At 40.7% G+C, this 23,589-nt stretch overlaps 1 protein-coding gene across 2 annotated transcripts in view; it reads left to right on the plus strand.

The window, feature by feature from the left end:
- Positions 1–23,589, plus strand: part of LOC137342071 (mediator of RNA polymerase II transcription subunit 13-like) — a 228,941-nt gene that overhangs the window by 139,517 nt on the left and 65,835 nt on the right. For both annotated transcript variants that reach the window (XM_068005704.1, XM_068005705.1), the window contains exons 5-6: positions 19,936–20,081; positions 21,293–21,484. In XM_068005704.1, the coding sequence (XP_067861805.1) occupies positions 19,936–20,081; positions 21,293–21,484 (338 nt within the window). The remainder of the gene's footprint in view (positions 1–19,935; positions 20,082–21,292; positions 21,485–23,589) is intronic.

Genomic DNA, 23,589 nt, shown 5'->3' on the forward strand with positions numbered 1-23,589 from the left:
TCTGCTCTTTGCCCTCTTCTCCCCTGCCCCAAAAAAAGAAACACCAAGGCTTTGGTTGTGTGTCAGAATGCACAGTGGCCACATTTCATTTTGAGAATATCCAGTGTATTGATTTCTTTACATTGAAGTAAGAATCAAGAAATGCGTTGAGCATGATAGCAATGAGTGATCATACCTTCCATTCAGAGTTTGAGAAAGCTATCATTGTCTCTCTTTTTAACCATGTGCTTGTAAGATAAATTTTTTAGTGGAAATGCATCTTCACTCCACCTTTCAATTCAATGCAAGTATCAAACCCCCTTTGGCACCTATTAGTTTTTTGTGTCAAAAACTACTTCTGTGCAAGCTTTGACAGCCAGCCTCCACATAACTGAAGAATATGACTGCGGAACTATAAATGCGGATGAGTAAATTTTTGTTGTTTGAGAAGAAATCTAATATGTAACTTGTTATAAACGGAAATATATTTAATATGTGTACAGAAAATACCTGCCTTTTTCTCACTGGCTGCCACCTGTATGGTGATAAAATGCAACATCATGTCCATGAATATTTTCAAAGCACCCATCTCTAATTTTAATCAATTTATCTATTAGCTTTGTGTAAATTTAGTCTGTTACTATGTAAACCTAGAGGTATGATAAAGGATCACAGTCCAAACTTAATGAAGTCCGACTTTCATAGATTCTAAAATGCAACATACAAATATGTGTTCAGTTGATTTATTATTGAGGGCCCTGTTGACTTGTATGGCCTGGAGCTTTGATGAGGAATGGCATGGTGTGAGTGATGGCTTTTAGCCAGCATGACAATATGAATGATAGTAAAGCTGACAGCTCTGAATAGCGTTGGTACCACTAAGGCATTTGCTGACACTCTACAAATGTCAGGTGAATTCGTAGATGTCAGGACCTTGTGGTATGCTGGGCTAGATGATAAACTGGATTATGCAAGCTGCTCATTGATAGGTTTACAGTTACTGTGTTCTTTTATCAGGATAATTAGCTTGCTTTTGCCTGCAGAATTCACCTTCCAGTTTGAATTCATGTCAAACAGATGTCCTTTTTATTTTGAAGGCCTAATGAAGTTTATGACTGAAATGCTGTCTTTCTTCAGATATGTGACATTGGTAGCTTCTGGACGAAGAATTTGAATTTGATAATTGCTGATTTTTACAACCTTTTTACAGATGAAAGTATAAGTTAGCTAGCTAAATATTTCATGTCAGAAGATGAAGGTTTAATGTCAGTGCTGTTACAGAAAAAAAAACATGATTTTCATACTGACCTTCAAACAATTTCTTGTGTTCATCTGAATGATTTCACATAGCCAGGAGTTAACACTAAAATTGGAATCTTAATATAGATCAGAGCTTCAAAAGTGCACCATGGAAATTTTGAGAACTGATGTCATTAATGCTACAATGTTGTTAGATATGTGTAATTTAAATTTTCTGTATTCCTTGTAGCAGTTTGCTCAATTGATGCAATGTCCCACTTCAGCTTTTGCAGTGGGCATAAAACATGAATACTATAGCTATGTGATGAGACTCGATGATCATTGAGTGCAAACATAGAGATTGACTGCCCAGGTTTACTTTGCAGGAACATGAGGCTTTAATTTGCCAGATATTATCTGCTCCCTGAAAGTAGAGTTATTTACACTTAGAAGTACAGACAATGAACTGGAGGTCAGCTGTAGGCTGCCTTCTTGTATTGCAATGACACCACAAGATTAATATAGCATACTGCAATCAGCATATTTTGTGTATTGCAGCTGTTTCAATGGGTTCTTCAGGAAGTTTAGTAATAGCCTAGAATTTCCCAAGTTACGCCAAAGTTTATGCTGATCTTTGCATTGGTGAGTTACGCCAAAATTTCCTGAGAATCTCATCATACGCTGGACTGTGAAAACTGGGATAAAACAAATGGAAATCAGTATAAACAGTCGGAACCCAAGGGAAGGGCTAAACTTAAACCATATTCCTTCTATGTCCCTTGTTATGCATAAAAATTATAGTTTGAAGCCATCAAACCGTCATTTATACACATTAGCCACAGCATGTTTAAGAAAATGCAATTGTGTAAATGTTTCAATTTTTAATGCAAATCTTTGATACCATAAATATGCGTTCAAAGATACAGAAAATACATTATAGGTCTCTGGGGAGAAATTAAAAATCTCAAAACATCAAATATAATTAGGTTCCTATTGTAAAATTTTAGACGTACATTTACCGTTCAGAACTGGCATAAATTTGCATGAGCTGCACTTTTGCATTGGAGCGGAGCTATGTTAATAAGTGGCAAAGGGGTTTGGAGGAGGTTTCGCAGAATTGGTGTAAAAGACCGAGGCAATAGCATAACAACAGGCGCAACTCTCTTGCGCCTGAATTGCCCCAATCTTTTATGAAAATAAGTATTATCCCGTACTTACCCCGTTGTTTCGGTGCAAGTTTTCAGGATATTTCGGGCCAGTATTTTAATTGAAATTTCAACAGATATATGACTGAATATAGATTTTCATTGCCGCTAGCAGAAATAAATGAAAACTGTCATTCCAAATATACTGTAGATGTTAACAAATTTTACTTGTAGTGCTGCCTTGTAAAATGAAAAATCTATTGTATTGAAGGAGCAGTAGAGTGAAGTAAAAAATCAGTGATATAACTACTATTCAAATAAATCCATCTGCATTTACAATTTTGTTTTGTTCATTCTCAATGTTGAATCCTTTGTGTTTTTGGAGATCTGTTTGAAACTTGACAATTTCAGCACTGAGTTCACTCCCAAACACGAAGGTTATTAAGTATGAACATTGGGCAATTCTGTGCTGAAATTGATAGACGAGAACAAAGTCGGGTGGCTGGCAGAACTTTGCTGCATTTTATTTGTTACCATTCGTAAAAGTAATAGTGTGGCATGTGAAAACTTACTAAATATATATACATTTTTATATATAATTTTTAGTGAGTGACTATGCAAGATTTATAAAGTTAAGATAACATTTTAACAGCCAAGCCTAATTTTGCCCCAAATTACACGGTATTCTAATTTCAAGCTTTTAGTTTATGTTCATTTGCAATTCAACTGATTTCTAGAATGTTCCTAGAGGGAAAAAATGGAATCAGTATATTTCATAATAAATTCTTTAAATCCAGTAATCTAATTATTTTACTTTTAAAAAAGAATTTGATGAGTTGGGAAAAAAAAGCAAATGAAGATAGTGTACTCCTTTTGTCTAGACACACGGGGCCCCACCATCCTTATTGCAGTTCATTTTATGTTTAATCATTAGTGATGTAGTGAATAACATTAGGACATTAGCTGTTGCTGTGACAATAAGCTTTTGAGTACTGTATGTGTAAGATGCAGTTGTGATCTCATTCTGCTATATTTTTGGCACTGTGGCAAAATTGAAAGAGAGCCTTTGTGAACCCGTGAAAGGAAATTACTTACACCAAAAGAATAGCAACAATCTGTGGCTTTTCTACAGCTAGTGGGCAGCCCATTTTATTACTCTGAACTGTGGTGCATGTTTCACGTGGTTGCTGTACAAGTGGATCATCAAGGCTTCACTCTGCTTTGATTTTGGCTCAGCGTATAATTTTGGTTTCAATAAATGATGCTTTGTTTGCTTTTCCTAATCTAACCTTTTATTCAATCTCTTGAATTGGTAGTATTCACCAACTAATACAATGGAATCATGATGAAACTAATATCTCCAAATAAGTAGTTCTTTCTTAGTGTCTACTGTAACGTTGTGATTTTAAGTCTTCTGGCATTTTAATTGTGGTTTTCTTGAAAATATTGTTTCATCTGAACCATGATGAGTTTCTGAATGTCAGAAATGACTGATAAAGCAAAGTTGTTTGGTAATAAACATCTGATATCTTTACTACTTAAAGTATTGTTTGCAAGCTCCAATTTACAACACCTGTACCAGCTTGCAATAGCTGAGCACCAAGACAATTCGAGGAATATCCAACATAGTGGCAGTCATGGAGTGTGACGTATGCAAATACTGTAGTTATATCAAAAGATATCTCTTTCATGGATTATGATATAATTTGAAGTTTCTGTGCGCTGATCCGTTGGTTACTATCGATTTGGACTTATGGAATTTGGCAAGCAAGATAATACAACTGCTTTGCATTGTATGTTTTTGGGTGTGTTCAGTTGCTTCCTTGAATCCATTTCAGTATTAAGTAATCATTTCAACTTTGTATGCCTTAGTTTCTTAACAACCATACAATTATTTACCACTGATGGCATTTCAGTTGCTGCTATATGCTTTAATAGCACTTGATGCTTTTATTTTGAGCCCTTAAGTTTAGCAGCCTTATTTCTACATGGATCCATTACAATAAACTGTAGAAGATGTCTTTAATTGTATTTCAGTTCTTTGTGTTTCGCGACAAAATAGGGTGGAGTACAAAAAGTAAGACTGGATAAGCCATATGTTCACACTGCGTTGTGTTTTCATATAACTTTAAATTGACATAAATAGGAGCAGGAGTAGGCCTTATGGCTTACTCGAGCCTGCTCCACCATTCAATGTGATGGCTCATCTTCGACCTCAACTCCACCCTATGCCCATATCCCTTGATTCCCTTAGTGTCCAAAAATCTATCCATCTCAGTCTTTAATATACTCAATGAGCATTCAATGACCAAAATAGGACAGCATTCACATCAAGGTCTTGGTCTATATGATAATGCATTTAAAGAGCTTTTGGTGTAAACGGAATGTGAGTATTTTCAATAAATGTTGAGCTCCTCAGTTATTTCTGGAGCGACTTGTGCCCCATTAAATTTGGTGTGCCCTGCCACATTCAATTGAAAGGTCCTGTGTAACCCTTTTGCATGTGATGCCTGTACGTAACATTGACTTAGTAAACTCTCAACATTTGAAAGTCTTGCAACACACTCTGCTGTAGTTGTGTTCTGTTGCAGTTGTCGGTGGTGGTGACGAACATTTTTTTTGTTTTCTCAGCAAGGGTTGCCAGCTCTGTTGGATGTATTCCTGGAGGTTTCATCACATAACCTCCTGCTTCCCAGTTTTTTTTTTTCCCCCCCAGTTCCAATATTTTTATAACTAATAAATTAAAATTTTCAAAGAAAATGAAACAAAAAACACTTTACTCTGCTTGTACGATTTTTCTCATGGATTGTTCACAGCAGTGGCCAGGAGATTAATGTTCCAATTCCTGGAGATTCCAGGCCAATCCTGGTTGGTTGGCAACCCTAGTTGAAACTTGGAGCCCCACTCTTGTTACTATTGATGGCAAATGCCATGGGATGAGCCATGAGGAGATTCATTAAGTTTAAGGTTTATGCTGTGGATAGATGACGGTTAAATGGGATCTTAAATGGCAGCTGAAGTATTAACTGGTATGTAGATAGATGCAGTGAGACAGCAATCTTACTTCAAGTAATGCAGATCAGGAGTAAGAAGTATTTATCGCTCATGGTGACAAATATTTGATTTTGCCTGGCAAATTATGTCAGAAGACATTGAGCTTCTTCAAAACGTTTGATGCTAGCCAGAGTGACTTGGATGAAAGGAGAGATAAATTTCAATGGGCTGAATTGACCTTTTAGGTTATTTCTGCTCTATGCATTTAGCATTATATTAAGATATGGCATTTCCTGTTAGTTACATTAGCCGTTTACTTGTTTTGCAGTGATTGCACAATTGTTGAATTCTGATATTCATGGCCACTTCAGGAGCTGCCTCATCTCTAAATAATTTACAAGGCACATGTCACTTTGGTGCGCTGGACTGATTATGTATGGCACCATGCACGAGGTTGCTATGGGATGCTGTGACCAAATCCCATCTCTCTCATTGTGCATGAACTAGAGAGCTATTTTCATCAAGTTGAGTTACACCAGTCACAACAGATGCCTCAGATGTTCACTTTCAGTAGTGAATGCCTTAGAGGCTTGACCTTCATCAGCTTGCTTTAAATGACTTGTATAAGTTAATAGGCCTTTGCAAATCACCTTGTAGAATCTGTTAAGCTTATTTATTTTTGATCAAATTAATATATCCTTCTCCTGTGAGTGCCAGTGTTTGCATGCTTAGCACCACAGCCTATATATGTTCGTATACTCTAGCATGAGCGTTCTTGGTTTTATATCCCCCTTCACTGGTGTAATCTTGTTTGCAGTTCACTCCAGTGACCATTACAGTCAAACAAATAGGTCGGAGAGACAATTTCCATCACAAATGCATCAATGGCACCTCGTAAATTTATCTGTAGATTGAACCTACCAAGATGGATGATAAAGTTCTCAAACTGTTGAAGCCTTTCTCATTTCAGACCATAGTTATTCCTATGAGACTAGGCTAAACTTACAGCCAAGTTTGTGGTTTGTCTTGATCCAGATATATAACACCAATTTAGAAATTAATCCTATCTTGTCTGATTCGCTTAGTTTTTCCTACAATGCAATACATAATACACATTTATAAGCATTAGTTAGCCACTGAAACAAAAAAGCATGGGAACCGTTTGCAGTTAACTGTGATCAAGAGTAGCAACGACCTGCATTTATATAAAACTTTCAACAGAGAAAAAGATCCCAAGATGCTTCAGAGAGGCATAAGGAAAAAAGGGGTGCAGAATCAGAGATATTGGGAGGAGTGACCAAATGTTTAGTCAAAAAGGTGAGATTTAAGAAGGGTCTTAAAGGAGGAGAAGGATGGCGGGGTGGCAGGATTGAGGAGGGACCTAGGCAGCTGAAGGAAAAGCCACCGTGGCTGGGGTTGAAGGGAGGGCGGTGCACTAGAAGCCAGAGTCAAATGAATGGAGAATTCAGGAGCTGCTGTGAGGGATTACAGAGATGGGGAGGAGCAAGGCCCTCAAGATTAAAACACAAGGGTGACATTTTAAAATTTGAGGCCCTGGAGGACCGGGAGCCTGTGTAGATCAGTGAAAGCAGGAATGATGGGTGAGCAGATCGTGGTGCGGGATAAGAGAGGGGAAGCAGAGTTTTTGATGAGTTGCAGTTTATGGCAGGTGGAAGATGGGAGGCCATCCAGAAAAGCATTGGAATAGTCAAATCTGGAGAGGACAAAGGCATGGACGAGGGTTTCATCTATGGTAGTGATGGAGGTGGCCAATGTTATGGAGGTGGAATTAGGCAGCCTTTGTGATGGAGAAGATAATGAGGTCAAAATCTCAGCTCTGGGCCAAATAAAATGCCAAGGCTATAAGAGAAGCCATTGGTAGAGATGCTCTGCCAACGATTGATAGGTAAGTGTGGAGCCAAGCCAAGGCAGTCCCACTGAACTGGACTACGGCCAACAGTATCAAAGGCCGCACCCAGATCATGGGTGGATAATGTACCATCTTCACAATCCTAAAGAATATTGTTTAGGACTGTTTTTGTGCTGTGGGAGAGTGGAAACCTGATTGAAGGGATTCAAGCAGGGAGTTGCATGACTGGGAGGAGACAACAGATTCAGCGAGGACCTTGCAGAGAAAAGGGAAATTGGAGATGGGGAGGTAAAGCAGGCTCAAATGTTTTTCTTTTGAGGGGGTGCTGACCGGTTTTGAAAAGATTGAGGATTGTATCTGAGAAGAGGGAACCATTTACAGTAGGGGCCCGGAAGAGAAGTGTGCTAAGCAGTTTAATGGGAATGGGGTTGAGGGAGTAGAAGGTTGGTCCAGTGGATAAGATGAGGTTGGGGAGGATTTGGGGGGAATGAGAGGAACTAGAGACAAACAGGACAGTAATGAAGAAAATTTAGGGCTAAGGTAGGTGGGTCTCTGCGGAGGATTCACTTGGTGGGGAAGCAGCAGAGGCAGCTGAATGGGTGGTCTCTATCTATGTGACGAAGAAATCGATGAGTTCCTTACAGATAATTGTTTTTGGAGGAGTTATTGGAGGAGGTACGGGAGAGAGGTTTTAGTAAGCAGTGGGAAGAAAAGAAACTGGGGGTTTATGTTTACTCTCCAGGATGATCCTGGAGTAGTGGGTGATTTTAGCAGAGGACAGCATGAGTCCTGGCCCCAAACAATTGTGGGCATTTGTCTTTGTTGAACTGTTAACAAATGCTAGCATCTATTTTTAAGGACGGAGCAACAGGGCATTTAATAAATCATATGATTGGACAGAGTCAACACTGTTTTATGAAAGAGAAATCACGTTTGACAAATCTAAGTTTTTTTTTTGAGGATGTAACTAGCAGGGTAGACAAGGGGGAACCAGTGGATGTCAAATATTTGGATTTTCAAAAAGCATTCGATATGGTGCCACGCAAGAGGTTGTTGCACAAAATAAGGGCTCATGGGATTGGGGATAATTTATTAGCGTGGATTGAGGATTGGCTAATGGACGGAAAACAGAGTAGGGATAAACAGGTCACTTTCGGATTGGCAGGTTGTAACTCGTGGGGTGCCGCAAGGATCAGTGCATGGGCGCCAGCTGTTTACAATATATATTAATGACTTAGATGAGGGGACCGAGTGTAATGTATCCAAGTTTGCTGACACTCCAAAGCTAGGTGGGAAAGTAAGTTGTGAGGAGGCTGCAAAGGGATATAGATAGGTTAAGTGAGTGGGTGAGAAAGTGGCAGATGGAATATAATGTGAGGAAATGTGAAATTATCCACTTTGGTAGGAAGAATAGAAAAGCAGAATATTTTTTAAAAGTTGAGAGACTAAGAAATGTTGGTTGTCAGAGGGATTTGGGTGTCCTTGTACTTGAATCACAGAAAGTTAACATGCAGGTACAGCAAACAATTAGGAAGGCAAATGGTATATTAGCCTTTATCTCGGGGGTTGGAGTATAAGAGTAAGGAGATCTTGCCGCACTTATATAGAGCTCTCATGAGACCACACCTGGAGAACTGTGTACAGTTTTGGTCTCTTCCAATGAAGGTTCACTAGATTGATTCCGAGGATGAGGGTTGTCCTGTGAGGAGAGATTGAGTAGAATGGGCCTATGTTCTCTGGAGTTTAGAAGAAGGTGAGGTGATCTCATCGAAACATAAATTCTTAGAAGGCTTGACAGGGTAGATGCTGAGAGGCTGTTTCCCCTGGCTGGAGAGTTTAGAATTAGGGGTCAAAGTCTCAAGATAAGGGGTAGACCATTTAGGACCAAAATGGGGAAAAAGTTCTTCACTCAGAAGGTTGTGAATCTTTGGAATTCTCTACCCCATAGGACTGTGGATGCTCAGTCGTTGAGTATCTTCAAGACTGAGATCGATGGATGTTTGAACACTAAGGGAATCGAGGGGTTTGGGGATAGGGCAGGAAAGTGGAGTTGAGGCAGATCATCAGCCATAATCTTATTGACTGGTGGAGTAGGCTCGAAGGGCTGTATGGCCTACTCCTATTTTTTGTGTTAAAGTTGATGAGAATGAAAGTGGAAAAGTCATTAGGTTTAAATGTTATGCATCCCAGAACACTGAGGGAAATTTGGGAGGAAATGGTGAATGCACAGACAATTTTTTTGAAAAATGTTTTGGAAATCTCAATTGTGCCAAAAGATTGGAGAATAGTAAATGATACACCCCTTTTCAAGAATAAATCGGTAGATTTTAAGCCAGTCAGTCATAAATTGGTTGGGCAGTGTCGAAGTCAATAGTATGCGATGAAATTAGTGAAGACTTAGATACGCGTTGTCTAATAAGGGACTATCAGCATGAACTTGTAAACGACAGGTCATAGTGGAAAAATATAATTATTCTATTGGAGGAAATCAGATAAAGGAAGTACAGTGGATGTTGTGTATGTGGATTTTCAGAAGACATTTCTTAAGTTGCCTCGTGTTTTAATTTCTGCAACAAGCCTCATTATTGAAGGGAATGTTGCTGTACGGGTAGAGAATGGCTCAGGGACAGAAAGCAGAGAGCGGTTATAAGATGTTTTGCAGTGGGATGTGGGTAATAGTGTGCCTCAGGGATCTCTTGTTTCCATTTATATATGATTTAGACATGGGCAGACAAGTAATGTTGTTCAAAGTTGCTGATACCAAGTTAAGGGGCATGGCACACTGAGGAAGATTACAGGAGGACATACATTAATGGACTGGGCAGATAGATGGTAGATGTAGTTCAGTGCTGAGAAATATCAAGTAGTACAGTTTCGGGAAAAGGACAGTGAAAACCAGCATTCTAAATGTCAATCTTTGAAGTGGAGGAACGGCAATCTATGGCTGCAGGTACATTGATCTTTAAAGGTGGTAATGCCAATATAAAAGGTACATGAAATTCTGAGTTTTTTGTGTGTGTGTGTGTGTGTGTGTGTGTGTGTGTGTGTGTGTGAAGTTATGAAAGTTGCACAAGTTTGTGAATTGGTAATAAACAGACATGAACAGCATTACCACAAGCAGAATCGAGGGAGAGTTGGAGGAATTTTTTTCGCAGAGGGTTCTTCAAACATACAATGATTTACCCCACAACAGGCTATTGCAGTAGAGATGCATTGTTTAAAAGTGATTTGAGTAAGTATCTGAAAAGCAAATAACATAAAAGGGTGTGAGAGGGGTGGGAAATTGTTTGAGTAGGTAGCTTAAAGGGACAAGTACCATATATAGGTGAAATGGGTTCTGATTTTTATGATTCTGTAGAGAGTAGTACATAAATAAAATGTGATGGCAGGAAATATGAAATGAATCATAGAAGTTTACAACATGGAAACAGGCCCTTCGGCCCAACATGTCCATGTCGCCCAGTTTATACCACTAAGCTAGTCCCAATTGCCTGCACTTGGCCCATATCCCTCTATACCCATCTTACCCATGTAACTGTCCAAATGCTTTTTAAAAGACAAAATTGTACCCACCTCTACTACTGCCTCTGGCAGCTCGTTCCAGACCCTCACCACCCTTTGAGTGAAAAAATTGCCCCTCTGGACCCTTTTGTATCTCTCCCCTCTCACCTTAAATCTATGCCCCCTCATTATAGACTCCCCTACCTTTGGGAAAAGATTTTGACTATCTACCTCATCTATGCCCCTCATTATTTTATAGACTTCTATAAGATCATCCCTTAACCTCCTACTTTTCAGGGAAAAAAGTCTCAGTCTGTCTAACCTCTCCCTATAAGTCAAACCATCAAGTCCCGGTAGCATCCTAGTAAATCTTTTCTGCACTCTTTCTAGTTTAATAATATCCTTTCTATAATAGGGTGACCAGAACTGTACACAGTATTCCAAGTGTGGCCTTACTAATGTCTTGTACAACTTCAGTAAGACATCCCAACTCCTGTATTCAATGTTCTGACCAATGAAACCAAGCATGCTGAATGCCGCCTTCACCACCCTATCCACCTGTGACTCCACTTTCAAGGAGCTATGAACCTGTACTCCTAGATCTCTTTGTTCTATAACTCTCCCCAACGCCCGACCATTAACGGAGTAGGTCCTGGCCCGATTCGATCTACCAAAATGCATCACCTCACATTTATCTAAATTAAACTCCATCTGCCATTCATCGGCCCACTGGCCCAATTTATCAAGATCCCGTTGCAATCCGAGATAACCTTCTTCACTGTCCACAATGCCACCAATCTTGGTGTCATCTGCAAACTTACTAACCATGCCTCCTAAATTCTCATCCAAATCATTAATATAAATAACAAATAACAGCGGACCCAGCACCGATCCCTGAGGCACACCGCTGGTCACAGGCCTCCAGTTTGAAAAACAACCCTCTACAACCACCCTCTGCCGTCAATCCAATTTTGTATCCAATTGGCTACCTCACCTTGGATCCCGTGAGATCTAACCTTATGTAACAACCTACCATGCGGTACCTTGTCAAAGGCTTTGCTGAAGTCCATGTGGACCACGTCTACTGCACAGCCCTCATCTATCTTCTTGGTTACCCCTTCAAAAAACTCAATCAAATTTGTGAGACATGATTTTCCTCTCACAAAACCATGCTGACTGTTCCTAATCAGTCCCTGCCTCTCCAAATGCCTGTAGATCCTGTCTCTCAGAATACCCTCTAACAACTTACCCACTACAGATGTCAGGCTCACCGGTCTGTCGTTCCCAGGCTTTTCCCTGCCGCCCTTCTTAAACAAAGGCACAACATTTGCTACCCTCCAATCTTCAGGCACCTCACCTGTAACGGTGGATGATTCAAATATCTCTGCGAGGGGACCCGCAATTTCCTCCCTAACCTCCCATAACGTCCTGGGATACATTTCATCAGGTCCCGGAGATTTATCTACCTTGATGCACATTAAGACTTCCAGCGCCTCCCTCTCTGTAATATGTACACTCCTCAAGACATCACTATTTATTTCCCCAAGTTCCCTAACATCCATGCCTTTCTCAACCGTAAATACCGATGTGAAATATTCATTTAGGATCTCACCCATCTCTTGTGGTTCCGCACATAGATGACCTTGTTGATCCTTAAGTGGCCCTACTCTCTGCCTAGTTACTCTTTTGCCCTTTATGTATTTGTAGAAGCTCTTTGGATTCACCTTTGCCTTATCTGCCAAAGCAATCTCATATCCCCTTTTTGCCCTCCTGATTTCTCTCTTAACTCTACTCCGGCAATCTCTATACTCTTCAAGGGATCCACTTGATCCCAGCTGCCTATGCATGTCAAATGCCTCCTTCTTTCTGACTAGGGCCTCAATCTCCCGAGTCATCCAAGGTTCCTACTTCGACCAGCCTTACCCTTCACTTTATAAGGGATGTGCTTACCCTGAACCCTGGTTAACACACCTTTGAAAGCCTCCCACTTACCAGACGTCCCTTTGCCTGCCAACAGACTTTCCCAATCAACTTCTGAAAGTTCCTGTCTAATACCATCAAAATTGGCCTTTCCCCAAAATAATTGGTTCATTGGAAGTAGTTGATTTAAATAAGTACGAACAGTACTGCTTGTAAATTGTGATTGAGCTGTGCTTCAGAAACACTATCCAGTCTTTTTATGCAAAACACGAAAACTAGCATGCTTGATTTTTTTTGCATATAAATTCAAAGGATAGCCTGTTTAGTTTCAGTGTGATGTTACTGCCATCATGCTGCAAATACTTAATGGACAGTTAGTGTCACAATGCTCACTAAGTACAGGAAAAAAATAACTGGTAACCATGAAGTATGTATGATAAGTTCAGTCTCTTCCCTTATTTCGATGCTTTCCTGCTTGCTTTTGTTCCCGTGCTGTACCCAGAATACCTGACTGACCTGTTTTTCATAGACCGATGCATATTCCAGTGGTTGTTAATTTCACCTGCTTTAAAACCAAATGTGTGAAAATTAATTTCAAGCCAGCCATGAATGAATTTGAGGGTTCACCTCTGAGGAAGGATGCAGCCAATGTTCAGATCACATCTTTTCCATTTTTCTTTCAGCATAATAGCAGCAATATGGGATCTAAGCCTGATGGTATTAATGTGGCCAGTTTATGGAGAAAATAAGATTTATATTTTTAGAATGTACGAATCCATTTCAAAATTTTTTTATAAATCCAGTATGGCAATTAATGTGAATGTTCCATTATATTAAATTTCACATTGAGTAGATTTCAAGAGATCGTAGAGAAATCGCAAATGGGGTGAATTAATGAATATGGTGGTTAATCATTTTTTGGCTTTTACTGGATTCATTTTGCAATTTTTTAAAGAAAATTCAGTTGGTGATTTAAGAAAAGTAATTATATGATTTCATGAAAAATCTGTTGTGTCTCCTAGTATCATTTAATGAATGCCTGACACAGCACATGGCACTGTGCATGAACCATGTTGCAGAGCACACAGTGTTGCTGTTTTTCGTTGTTTTGGAGGGCTTTTCCAGACTTTAAATTAAATACTGGTAAATCTGGGAGTGGAGGGATATTTTCCTCTTAGAGTTGGGTCATAAATCTTTTGATTAGAGTACACTATATTTGGCTTGTGCATATTTTTAAATCTAATTTTTGTTTCTTGGATAGGATAAAATGTATTGATCTCTGAAATACTTGAGATTCTGATCTTTTATATTCTCAGGCATAACGTAAACAAAAATTTGGAGCTAAATATTCGTATTTTGTTTAGGGTTAATTATTTTTAGGGACCAAACAGTGTATTTCTGGTTGTTTTACCAATCGTGGGTTTAGGAATGACTATGTTGCCAAGTGAGATGAGAAAATCCAGAGTTACTTGAAATTCAGGGAAATCGGGTTTGTCCTGAGAAATCTAAATTGTCGGCAAGTATTTTCTCAAGCGCGGTTCTTTCGACGAGTTGCACTTAAACATTTGGCAGTTCTGATTTTTTCGCCTTAACCTGTTGGATAACCTATCTTCATGTGACGAGCACAGAAAGTGTGATGTGCATTTAGTGCTAAAAGTGCTTGCTGAGGAATGTCATTGGGGAATCCCTTTGACCAAGAGATGTGTCGTTTGGGCAAGAAAATAGATTTCATGCTCTAATAAAATAACATGCCTACATTCAGGCTGCATCATTTTATGTTTGAAATCCTCCCTGTGGATTTCCTCTCATCCCTGCTTTTGAGGGGTTGGGATCAACAGGGGTACTCCCTACTTCTACATTCTCCAAGAGTTAGATCAGATTATGTATGTAACAGAGTGGAATTATTTAAACTGTGCTTTTCCCTTTTGCAGCATCACCATGTTGCTCCATCTTATCCTACTTCATTGGTTCGCTGTGATTTGGTATATTAACACTTCAATATTGGTTTGCTGTGCCTGCATAATCTGCCTTGCAGCCTGTTTTTTGAAAACCGGGGACATGTTTGGAGCTGTGGCTTCCAGCCAACGGAGGGGGTAGAAGGTCATCATGTAGGTTTTGCCCAGCCAAAGAACAAAGATCTTAAAAAATCCTCACCTTGAAAATCATGTAAAGTTAATCAAGAGGGAAGAGAAAAGCTCCTTTGTGAATTGATTGGAATAAATGTACAAATTCGACTACATCAGTTCAAAAATATTACTGCATTTTTTGAAATACCAATTTGCCATTTGGCTTTTGAAAATTAAATACGGTCTTTGAAGGTGTTAGAATATTGTACCATAAGATTCATGAATATTGTTGGACAGGACATTTGGCAAATTTTCAAAATGCTTCCTTCCTGATGTTGGAGATTGATGGAAGATAAATCCTAAGTATTTCAATGCTTAAAGGAGAAAATATGCTGACTTTTTTTGAGGAGGGATTAACTGTCATTATGAAGCAGTGTTGATAAAAGCAGTTTTACTAATGTGAAATTTAGGCTTCAGTATATTGCATGTGAGTAATATGCCAGAAATTCATCCAGATCTAGAGTGATAAAAATTTGTGGTTTTTCAAGGATGGTCAGAAACTTTTAATTACCTGTTTTGGATTGGATTGTATAACTATATATTACCTAAATTGGCCCAGAACTGTGATTAAAGAAGAAAGGGAAAAAACTTTATGCAACTTAAGAAATCTGCTGCAGCTGTAACAATGTAAAGTGTATGTAATGATACAACTTAAGAAATAAAAAGCATTTGAAAAGATTTGTATTGCCTTTTTAATAACGCATTACTTTATAATGGCAGATACACAATATGTAGAAATAAAACTGTGTAAGTTTTTTAAAAAATAAAAAAATGTACTCTGTGTCAAAATGACCACTAGTCTTTGTTCAAAATATAATGTTGATTCGGTCCACTTCTAGTAATAAGTCTACAAGAACTGATCTTCGTAGTTGTGTCTGGCTTCCCTGAGCTGTGGGCAAAATAAAAAGAATTCTGGAACCAATGTGGTATAAACAGTTAATGCCAGGATAACTTGCTTTGATCATTGTTCACAAAATTGGAGGGGGATGGCAGGGGGCAGATTTGGCACGTTATTAAGGGAGTTCATTGTGCATGTCTTCCTTCACCCTTGTTGACTTGCTTCCAAAGAAATCCCTTAAATGTTGTGCCAATCTTCTTTGATCTTGGCCATTATTTTGGCCATCGTAGCTGCTCAGTTTTCAAATGATTAAACTCAACTTTGCACTTCTACAGTACAGTTCTGAAGTAAAATTCCTGAAGGTTAGAATCTGTTTAGAGTACTCTGTGTAGTTTAATTATTCACCTGAAGTCTAACTCAATTTACAGTTATTTCCACTTATATTGGCATGGATATAGTGGACAGTCACTTAAAACAGGTAAGATATTAAATCCCAAACCCATCGAGGACCATAGTAAATCTGTCACTTGAACTGGACATTTGGCATCTGTAGTAAGCATTTTATGTAGTTTGGGGTTTGAGATTTTGCCTGATTTGATGAACAGGAGCATTACATATCGAGACTTCAGTGCCAGGCACAGCTGTAAAATTATAACTGTTCGGGTTGTTTTTTTAAAGTCCAAATTGTGCCTTTTCACATTGTCGAAACTTAGCTTAGAGCCAATATCAGCTGCAGAGCCGCATTAAGCAGTGTGCTATGCTACAGCTTATCCTGGCACTTAAGTTTAAGTTTCTATTATCTTAAAAGGTTAGCAGATTTTTTTTTAAGTTCCCAGTATAGTATGCAAGCTTTCTGTGCGCACTACAGTTGGTGCTACAGCTGATCCTTACAGCCCCAGAATAAATTGGACATCAGTTCATTATGGATAAAACTCATGCACAAGCCAGTTCATTATAAGTGGCTTATATTGTATTTTAAACTTTTGAAATCTATTTTACCAAAGAGCCAGTAGTTTGTACAAGGAATGTGCTGTGTCTAGGTCCAGCTTCAAATGTTCGTGGTAGGTTTTAGAACACAGTTAAATGTTCTTGCACAGGAATTGAGTAATTAAATCATAATTTTAGCTGTTTATAAGAGCTCTCATAATTGTTACTATGGGCTCGATTTTAGGGTCGGGTTTCCTGCGGGTTTCCAGCGGGGGGGGCCCCGAAAATCCCAATATGAGGTCATGTGACCGGATCGCGCCGCGATCCCGACCACTTCCGGGTTCCCCGATAACGTGCGGGGCTGCGTGCGTGGCCCCCGCTGGTGGGAATCCAGCGGGGTTCCACTTGAGAGTACTTACCTTGCTTGTTGAGGTCAGTTAATGAGCTGAATCAGCTGTCAAAAGAGGAAGTGTGGGATTTCACCTGCATCGCAGCGTGTTTCCCACACTGGGGGAAACAGTCTCTCTCCAACCAGGCGTGTTGCAGCCAGCAGCCTGTGGCAGGTGCCAAGGTGCACCCCACGGGGGAGAGCCCTCACCCACGCAGGAGGCCACCGCGTCACATAGGGCAACCCCTGCCCCCCACCACCCCCCGCCAAGCCAGAGGACAGACTGACACGCAACTGCAGCCCCAGTCCGAGGAACCACCCACCTACCCTGCACAACCCCTCAGACCAACAACGGCCAGATGGGTGGTGCGTGGACACCCTCGGAGGACGAACAGCATGACCAGCCTCGTCGTCCACGCCGTCCGCCACAGAGACGTGGAGCCCCCCAACACGGGGTTGTTGCACGCCCACCTGCACAGCAGGAGGGAGGGCTACCGCAGAGAGAGACGCATCGCAGAGGGCACTACCTTCGCCACATGGTCCACAGACCGAGGCGAAGCTCCCCGGACCTCTCCGAGCAGCAGTGCACACGGAGGCGCAGATTCGCTCGACATGTAGTCGTGGAGATCTGCAGGCTCTTTCATGCCGAGCTGCTCCTGCCTGGCCCCAGCAACAAGTGCTTACCTGTCGCTGCCAAAGTCACCACTGCCCTCCACAACTTCTCCTCCGCATCCTTCCAGGGTGCAGCCGGCTGCACCGCCGATGTCTCTCAGTGGTCTGCGCGGACGAGCCCTGCAAATACACCTGCACCTACTCTGCAGTAACACGATGGGTGGCATCAGTGGTGGGTCCTCATAGTGATACCCAGGAGCGGGCATTATTGGACACAACAGACAGTATTCGCGGAGACATGGCAGTGGTGGTGCCAATATAATGTGTGCTGTTTGTTGCTCTGAAATTCAATATAGGTACCACCCATGGCAAACCCTCCAACACCCTTGTGCACCCCCTTCATGCTCACGAAACATTTGCCTTACGCTGCCTACTGCACATATGTGATGCATGCCCTGTGGCTGCAGCACAGGTGGTGGCAGGTTGAGTGAGGCTGGCCGTGAGGGAGATGCACGAGAGGGTGAGTATGGGATAGAGCCATGAGATTGTATGAGGATTAGGTCGCGTGTTAGTGGCAGGATGAGTACTGGCGAGGTGAGTAGGTGGAGGTAAGATGAGGATGGGGTTTGAGTGGGTATGAGGGGTGATGGGACAGAGTAGTGTTGGCGGTGCCGAAGGAGATGTGGGGTTGGGGCAGTGTTGTGGCAGATGGAGTGTAGGGGAAAGACTTCGTGTTTTCACTGTGGCTGACCTACTGAGGTCATTGCAGCGCCTCCTGCACTGTATGCAGGTGGGCGATATGTTGGTTGCGCAGGTGACCCCCTCTGCCACCTCGAGCCAGGCCTTGGTGGCAGAGGCTGGCCGCTTCCTCCCGCCCGCCGGGTGGAAGATCTCTGTCTTCGCCCTCCTCCTCACCCCATCTGATGATACCTGGGGTGAGGCATCATTAAACTGGGAGCAGCCTTCCCCCTGGGCTGCTCCATGCTGAAATTTGTTCCATTGGTTGCAGCATCTGTCAATGGAGGACTGCCCCTTTAACTAGAGAGCCTCCAGCTGACAGATCGTACTGCGCATACGCAGCCCGCCCGACGCGCAGACCAGCAGCGCGGAGCCCGGAGGAGCAGGTAATTGATTCCTATTAGTGTGTTGCCTGCTACGATCGCGCGGGCAACCCACTAATTTCACCGAGCGTGTTGACCACGCTCTCGAAACCCAACCCGCCGGAAACCCGCAGGCCTGGTAAAATCGAGCCCTATCTGTTCCTATTTTCTCCATCCATACACCTTGATGTATAATAGTAAACATGAAGATGAATCGGTTCACAAAACTTTAATCAAAACATTAAATTAACTCTTCTAAAGTAGATGTATGATCATGCTGTAGAAACTTGCAACTTTTCAGACCTTGTTTAAAATTGAACTTGAGTTAGAAATAGTAAATACATTATGAAGATAAATATCTCTTCAGTAGACTGAGTCACAAACAATGCAATTACATGTGACTTGTGATCAGTGCCCATTTGGAATATATTTGTCTGTGTATGTATACCTATGGGTCTTTGTCTTCTATTCACACGCAAAAACAGATATGTAAAGAATTTTAAATTTGTATTAGATATGTTTGTTAGATTCTGTTGAGGGCTGATTTCATTGGCATTACTGGTCAAGTCTGTGGTATACAATTCAGAATGTAAATGATCTGAACTTGATTTTGCAGTTTGTTTTTGAATTTGACATTTCTGAAGATGATAGTTAACATGCATTCTGATTTACCATAATCCATGAAATTTGAAAAATGACATGGAAAAGATATATTTGGTACAAAGCAACATTTTTAAGAGGAACACCAATGACTGTCCTGTGGCAAGATCATCAATTGTGGTCTGTTCCAATTGATAACACAAAGGGTGGGGTGTTTATTTTTATTTTTTAATTTTCTCCTGGTCACAGATGAAGAAACAATTGTAATGAGCAATAGATTATTTTAGGAATGCTCAAAGAAAGTTCCACTAAACTAATGGGGAACACCTTTGAGATTTTCCACATGTTCTCTAATTATATCTGCACTATAAAGACAAGTACATCTGAGCAAGTACATACAGAAACTTGAAACAACACCTGGATTTTTGCCCATCAAACTCATTCCTCTTTCGCAGATCAATGATGATTTTTGCTCCTATGATGGATTTTACCCAACTCATTTATTGCCCGAAGGAAACATGAACAGTTTAAACTGAACTTCTCTCCCTTTCCCTCCCTTTGATGGTTGCAGCAGTTTGGGAATGACCATGTTCCACCAGCATGCAGTGTTTCATTCTCAAGAAAAAAGTGGAGTTATAATTCATATCAACTTTTTATAGTTATAATTCTTATCAACTTTTTTCTGGTCTTTCACAGTGAGCACCTTTCCTGTTCATTCACTTTCTTTCTGCACGGAGAGAGCAATGTCTGCACAAGTGTTGAGATTGCCCAACACCAACCTGTGTACCTGGTCAATGAAGAGCACATCAACATGGCACTATCGGCAGCCACACCGTTCCAAGGTGAATTAGTAAAATATTTTTCTATACTCACTTAAGTCGAGTCCTATAATCTGAAGTGCTGTTTGTTGATAACAGTGTATATATTTGGGAACTGCAGCTTTACTGTCATCCATTAATTATTTTTTGGATTGCTATGAACAAATTGAAAGGAACTCTGGAAACTTTAACTGAAGCTAAACTCAGGAGTTGCACGTTGACTATTTTTCAGTGGCCAGAAGCCTTAGTCATTGGGGGCATTCTTATTTTTTCTCCCCCCTTTTTCAAATTCCTTGCTATACTTAAGCTGGGTGTAGTAGAAAGCTTGTTATGGCATTGTCCTAAAATAACAACTTGCATTTATATCACACTTCAATGTAGAAAAACTAAGTGCTTCACAGAGTCGTTGTCTGAAGTAGAACACCAAGCCCAAGAAGGAGATAGTGGGAGGGATGACCAAAACTCTGGTCTTAGTGGTAGGTTTTAAGCAGAAGCAAGAGATTGAGATGTTTCGGGAGGGAATTTCAGAGCGTATAGACTGAAGGCATGCTGGCCAATGGTGGAGTGAGGGGGAATGTGCAAGAGTCAGGGGAACAGAAAATTCAGGGAGTGCGAGAGTGAGGGAGGGGTGAAGCCAGGAAGGGGTTTAAACAATATGATGAGAATTTGAAATTAGAGGTGTTGGGGGACCAGGAACCAATGCCAACGACGATGGACAAGCAGAACTTGTTGTGAGATAGGATGCAGGCAATAGAGTTTTGGATGAGCTCTGAGTTTATGGAGTGCAGAGGAATGCCAGACCGGCCAGGAGAATGAATAGTCAGGTCAGAAGATGACACAAGCTTGGATGAGGGTTTCAGCAGTGTTACGGAGGGGGAAGTAGGTAGCCTTTGCAATGGGCAAGATGTGAGGTCAGAAGCTCAATGAGAGTTGGTTAGGATGTCGAGGTTACGAACAGTCTGGTTCGGCCTGAGACAGTGGCAGAGGAAGGAGATGGGATTGGTGGCAAGGGTAGAGAGTTTGTGTTTTGGAGGGTGGTGGAAAATTTGTTGGGGTGCAATGTTATATCTGTGGCAGGCTCGAAACACCCACGTACTTGGTGTGCGCACTAAATCCACATTTTATACAGGTACCTACAGAAACCTTTTCTTACTTGCTGCACGAGGCATCAGCAACAAAATAATTATTGTATGTCTGAAAGAAAATTTAAATTTAATCTGTTACCTTTTTTGCAGTCATCATTAGTCCATTTGGACTGAATGGCACGCTTACAGGCCAGACATACAAGATGTCTGATCCAGCCACAAGGAAACTGATTGAAGAATGGCAATACTTCTACCCAATGGTATTGAAGAAGAAGGAAACAAAGGAGGAAGAAGAGATGGATTGCGATGATGACTTCCCTGTCGCAGTTGAGGTTATTGTAGGTGAGTGTAAAAGCAGTGCAGTTCCAAGAACAATTTAAAAATTAGCTGTATGTATAGTCACGAGAATCTGCGAATGCCATAGTTATGTTTATGAGGGGAGCGTTGCCTTGAATTACAGGCATCATTGATTGTTAACAATTTTTAGCTTGTAATCAGCCTAATTTTTATTTAATAAAAAATCATGTCTGTCTGCCTTTTGTGGAAAGCTGGTCCATGATATGAGTATCCTTTTATTGCAAGCTAGTTCATTGGGACCACATGACTCTGAAATCTTTTTAGCATTGGTCTCAGATACCCTCTTCTGATAACATAAGAAATAGGAGCAGGAGTAGGCCATACAGCCCCTCAAGCTTGCTGCACCATTCAATAAGATCATGGCTGATCTTCGACTTCGACTCCATTTTCCCACCCTATCCCCATACCCCTTAATTCGCTTAGTGTCCAAATATCCATCGATCTGATCTTGAATATCCTCGACGACTGAGCATCCACAGCCCTCTGGGGTAGAGAATTCAAAAGATTCATAACCCTCTGAGTGAAGAAATTTTTCCTTATCTCGACCCAAAATGGCCGACCTCTTATCTTCAGACTATTACCCCAAGTTCTAGACTCTGCAGCCAGGGGAAACAGCCTCTCAGCATCTCCCCTGACAAGCCCTCTAAGAATTTTAAGTGTTTCAAAAAGATCACCTCTCATTCTTCTGAACTCGAGAGAATATAGTCCCATTGTGTTCAATCTCTTCTCATAGGACAACCCTCTCATCCCAGGAATCAATTTAGTGAACCTTCATTGTACACCCTCTAAGGTAAGTATATCCTTCCTTAGGTAAGGTGACCAAAACTGTACATAGTACTCCAGGTGTGGTCTCATCAGAGACCTCCTTACTCTTATACTCCAACCCCCTTGCAATAAAGGCTCACATACCATTTGCCTTCCTAATTGCTTGCCGTACCTGCATGTTAACTTTCTGTGATTCGTATACAAGGACATTCAAATTGTTCAGACTACCAACATTTCTTAGTCTCTCACCTTTTAAAAAAATATTCTGCTTTTCTATTCTTCCTACCAAAGTGGATAATTTCACATTTCCCCACATTATACTCCATCTGCCACCTTCTCGCCCACTCTCTTAACCTGTCTGTATCCCTTTGCAACCTCTTTGCGTCCTCCTCACAGCTTATTTTCCCGCCTAGCTTTGTATCGTTAGCAAACTTGGATACATTACACTCTGTCCCCTCATCTAAGTCATTGATATAGACCCAAGCACCGATCCTTGCGGCACCCCACAAGTTACAACCTGCCAAACCGAAAATGACCTGTTTCTTCCTACTCTTTGTTTTCTGTCCGTTAACTTATCCTCAATCCCATGAGCCCTTACCTTGTGTAACAACCTTTTGTATGGCACCTTATCGAATGCCTTTCGAAAATCAAAATATACTACATCCACTGGTACCCCCTTATCTACTCTGCTAGTTACATCCTCAAAAAGTTGTAATAGGCTTGTCAAACACGATTTCCCTTTCACAAAACTGTTGACTCTGCCGAATCATATTATGATTTTCTAAGTGCTCTGCTACTACGTCCTTAATAATAGATTCTAGCATTTTCCCGATTACTGATGTCAGGCTAACTGGCCTATAGGTCCCTGTTTTCTCTCTTCCTCCTTTCCTGATTGTTTACAGCTTCCAAATAAAAATTGAAGTAAGTTGAAATGACTTTTACCATTGGAAAGTTTAACCAAATAATTTTAAGTTATAATGTTAAACATTTTTAAAAATTCAAGTTCTAACTGAAATTTTAACTGAATTGGAGCCCGGGGCTCCTGGACAAATCTGGGACTGAATTTATGAGTGACGTCAGAACTGTAAGGTGCTCAACTCTATTTTTAAAATTTTGTCTGAGCATTGTCATGAGACAATGTAAAGTAATTTCAACAATATAAGTGTTCTCCATGGAACAAGAAAAACATTTTCAATGTTTCCCAAAGATGGGCCTTACTTTTAAGATCATGAGGCTAGTTAAGCAGCTCAAGTAGTAATCTTAAATTTGTAAATTGGTTCACATTTTGCATTCATGTTCAAGATATTTTTGTCTTAAAACAGGAA

This window comes from Heptranchias perlo, chromosome 25 (genome assembly GCF_035084215.1).
Source record: "Heptranchias perlo isolate sHepPer1 chromosome 25, sHepPer1.hap1, whole genome shotgun sequence".
Classification (NCBI taxonomy): domain Eukaryota; kingdom Metazoa; phylum Chordata; class Chondrichthyes; order Hexanchiformes; family Hexanchidae; genus Heptranchias; species Heptranchias perlo.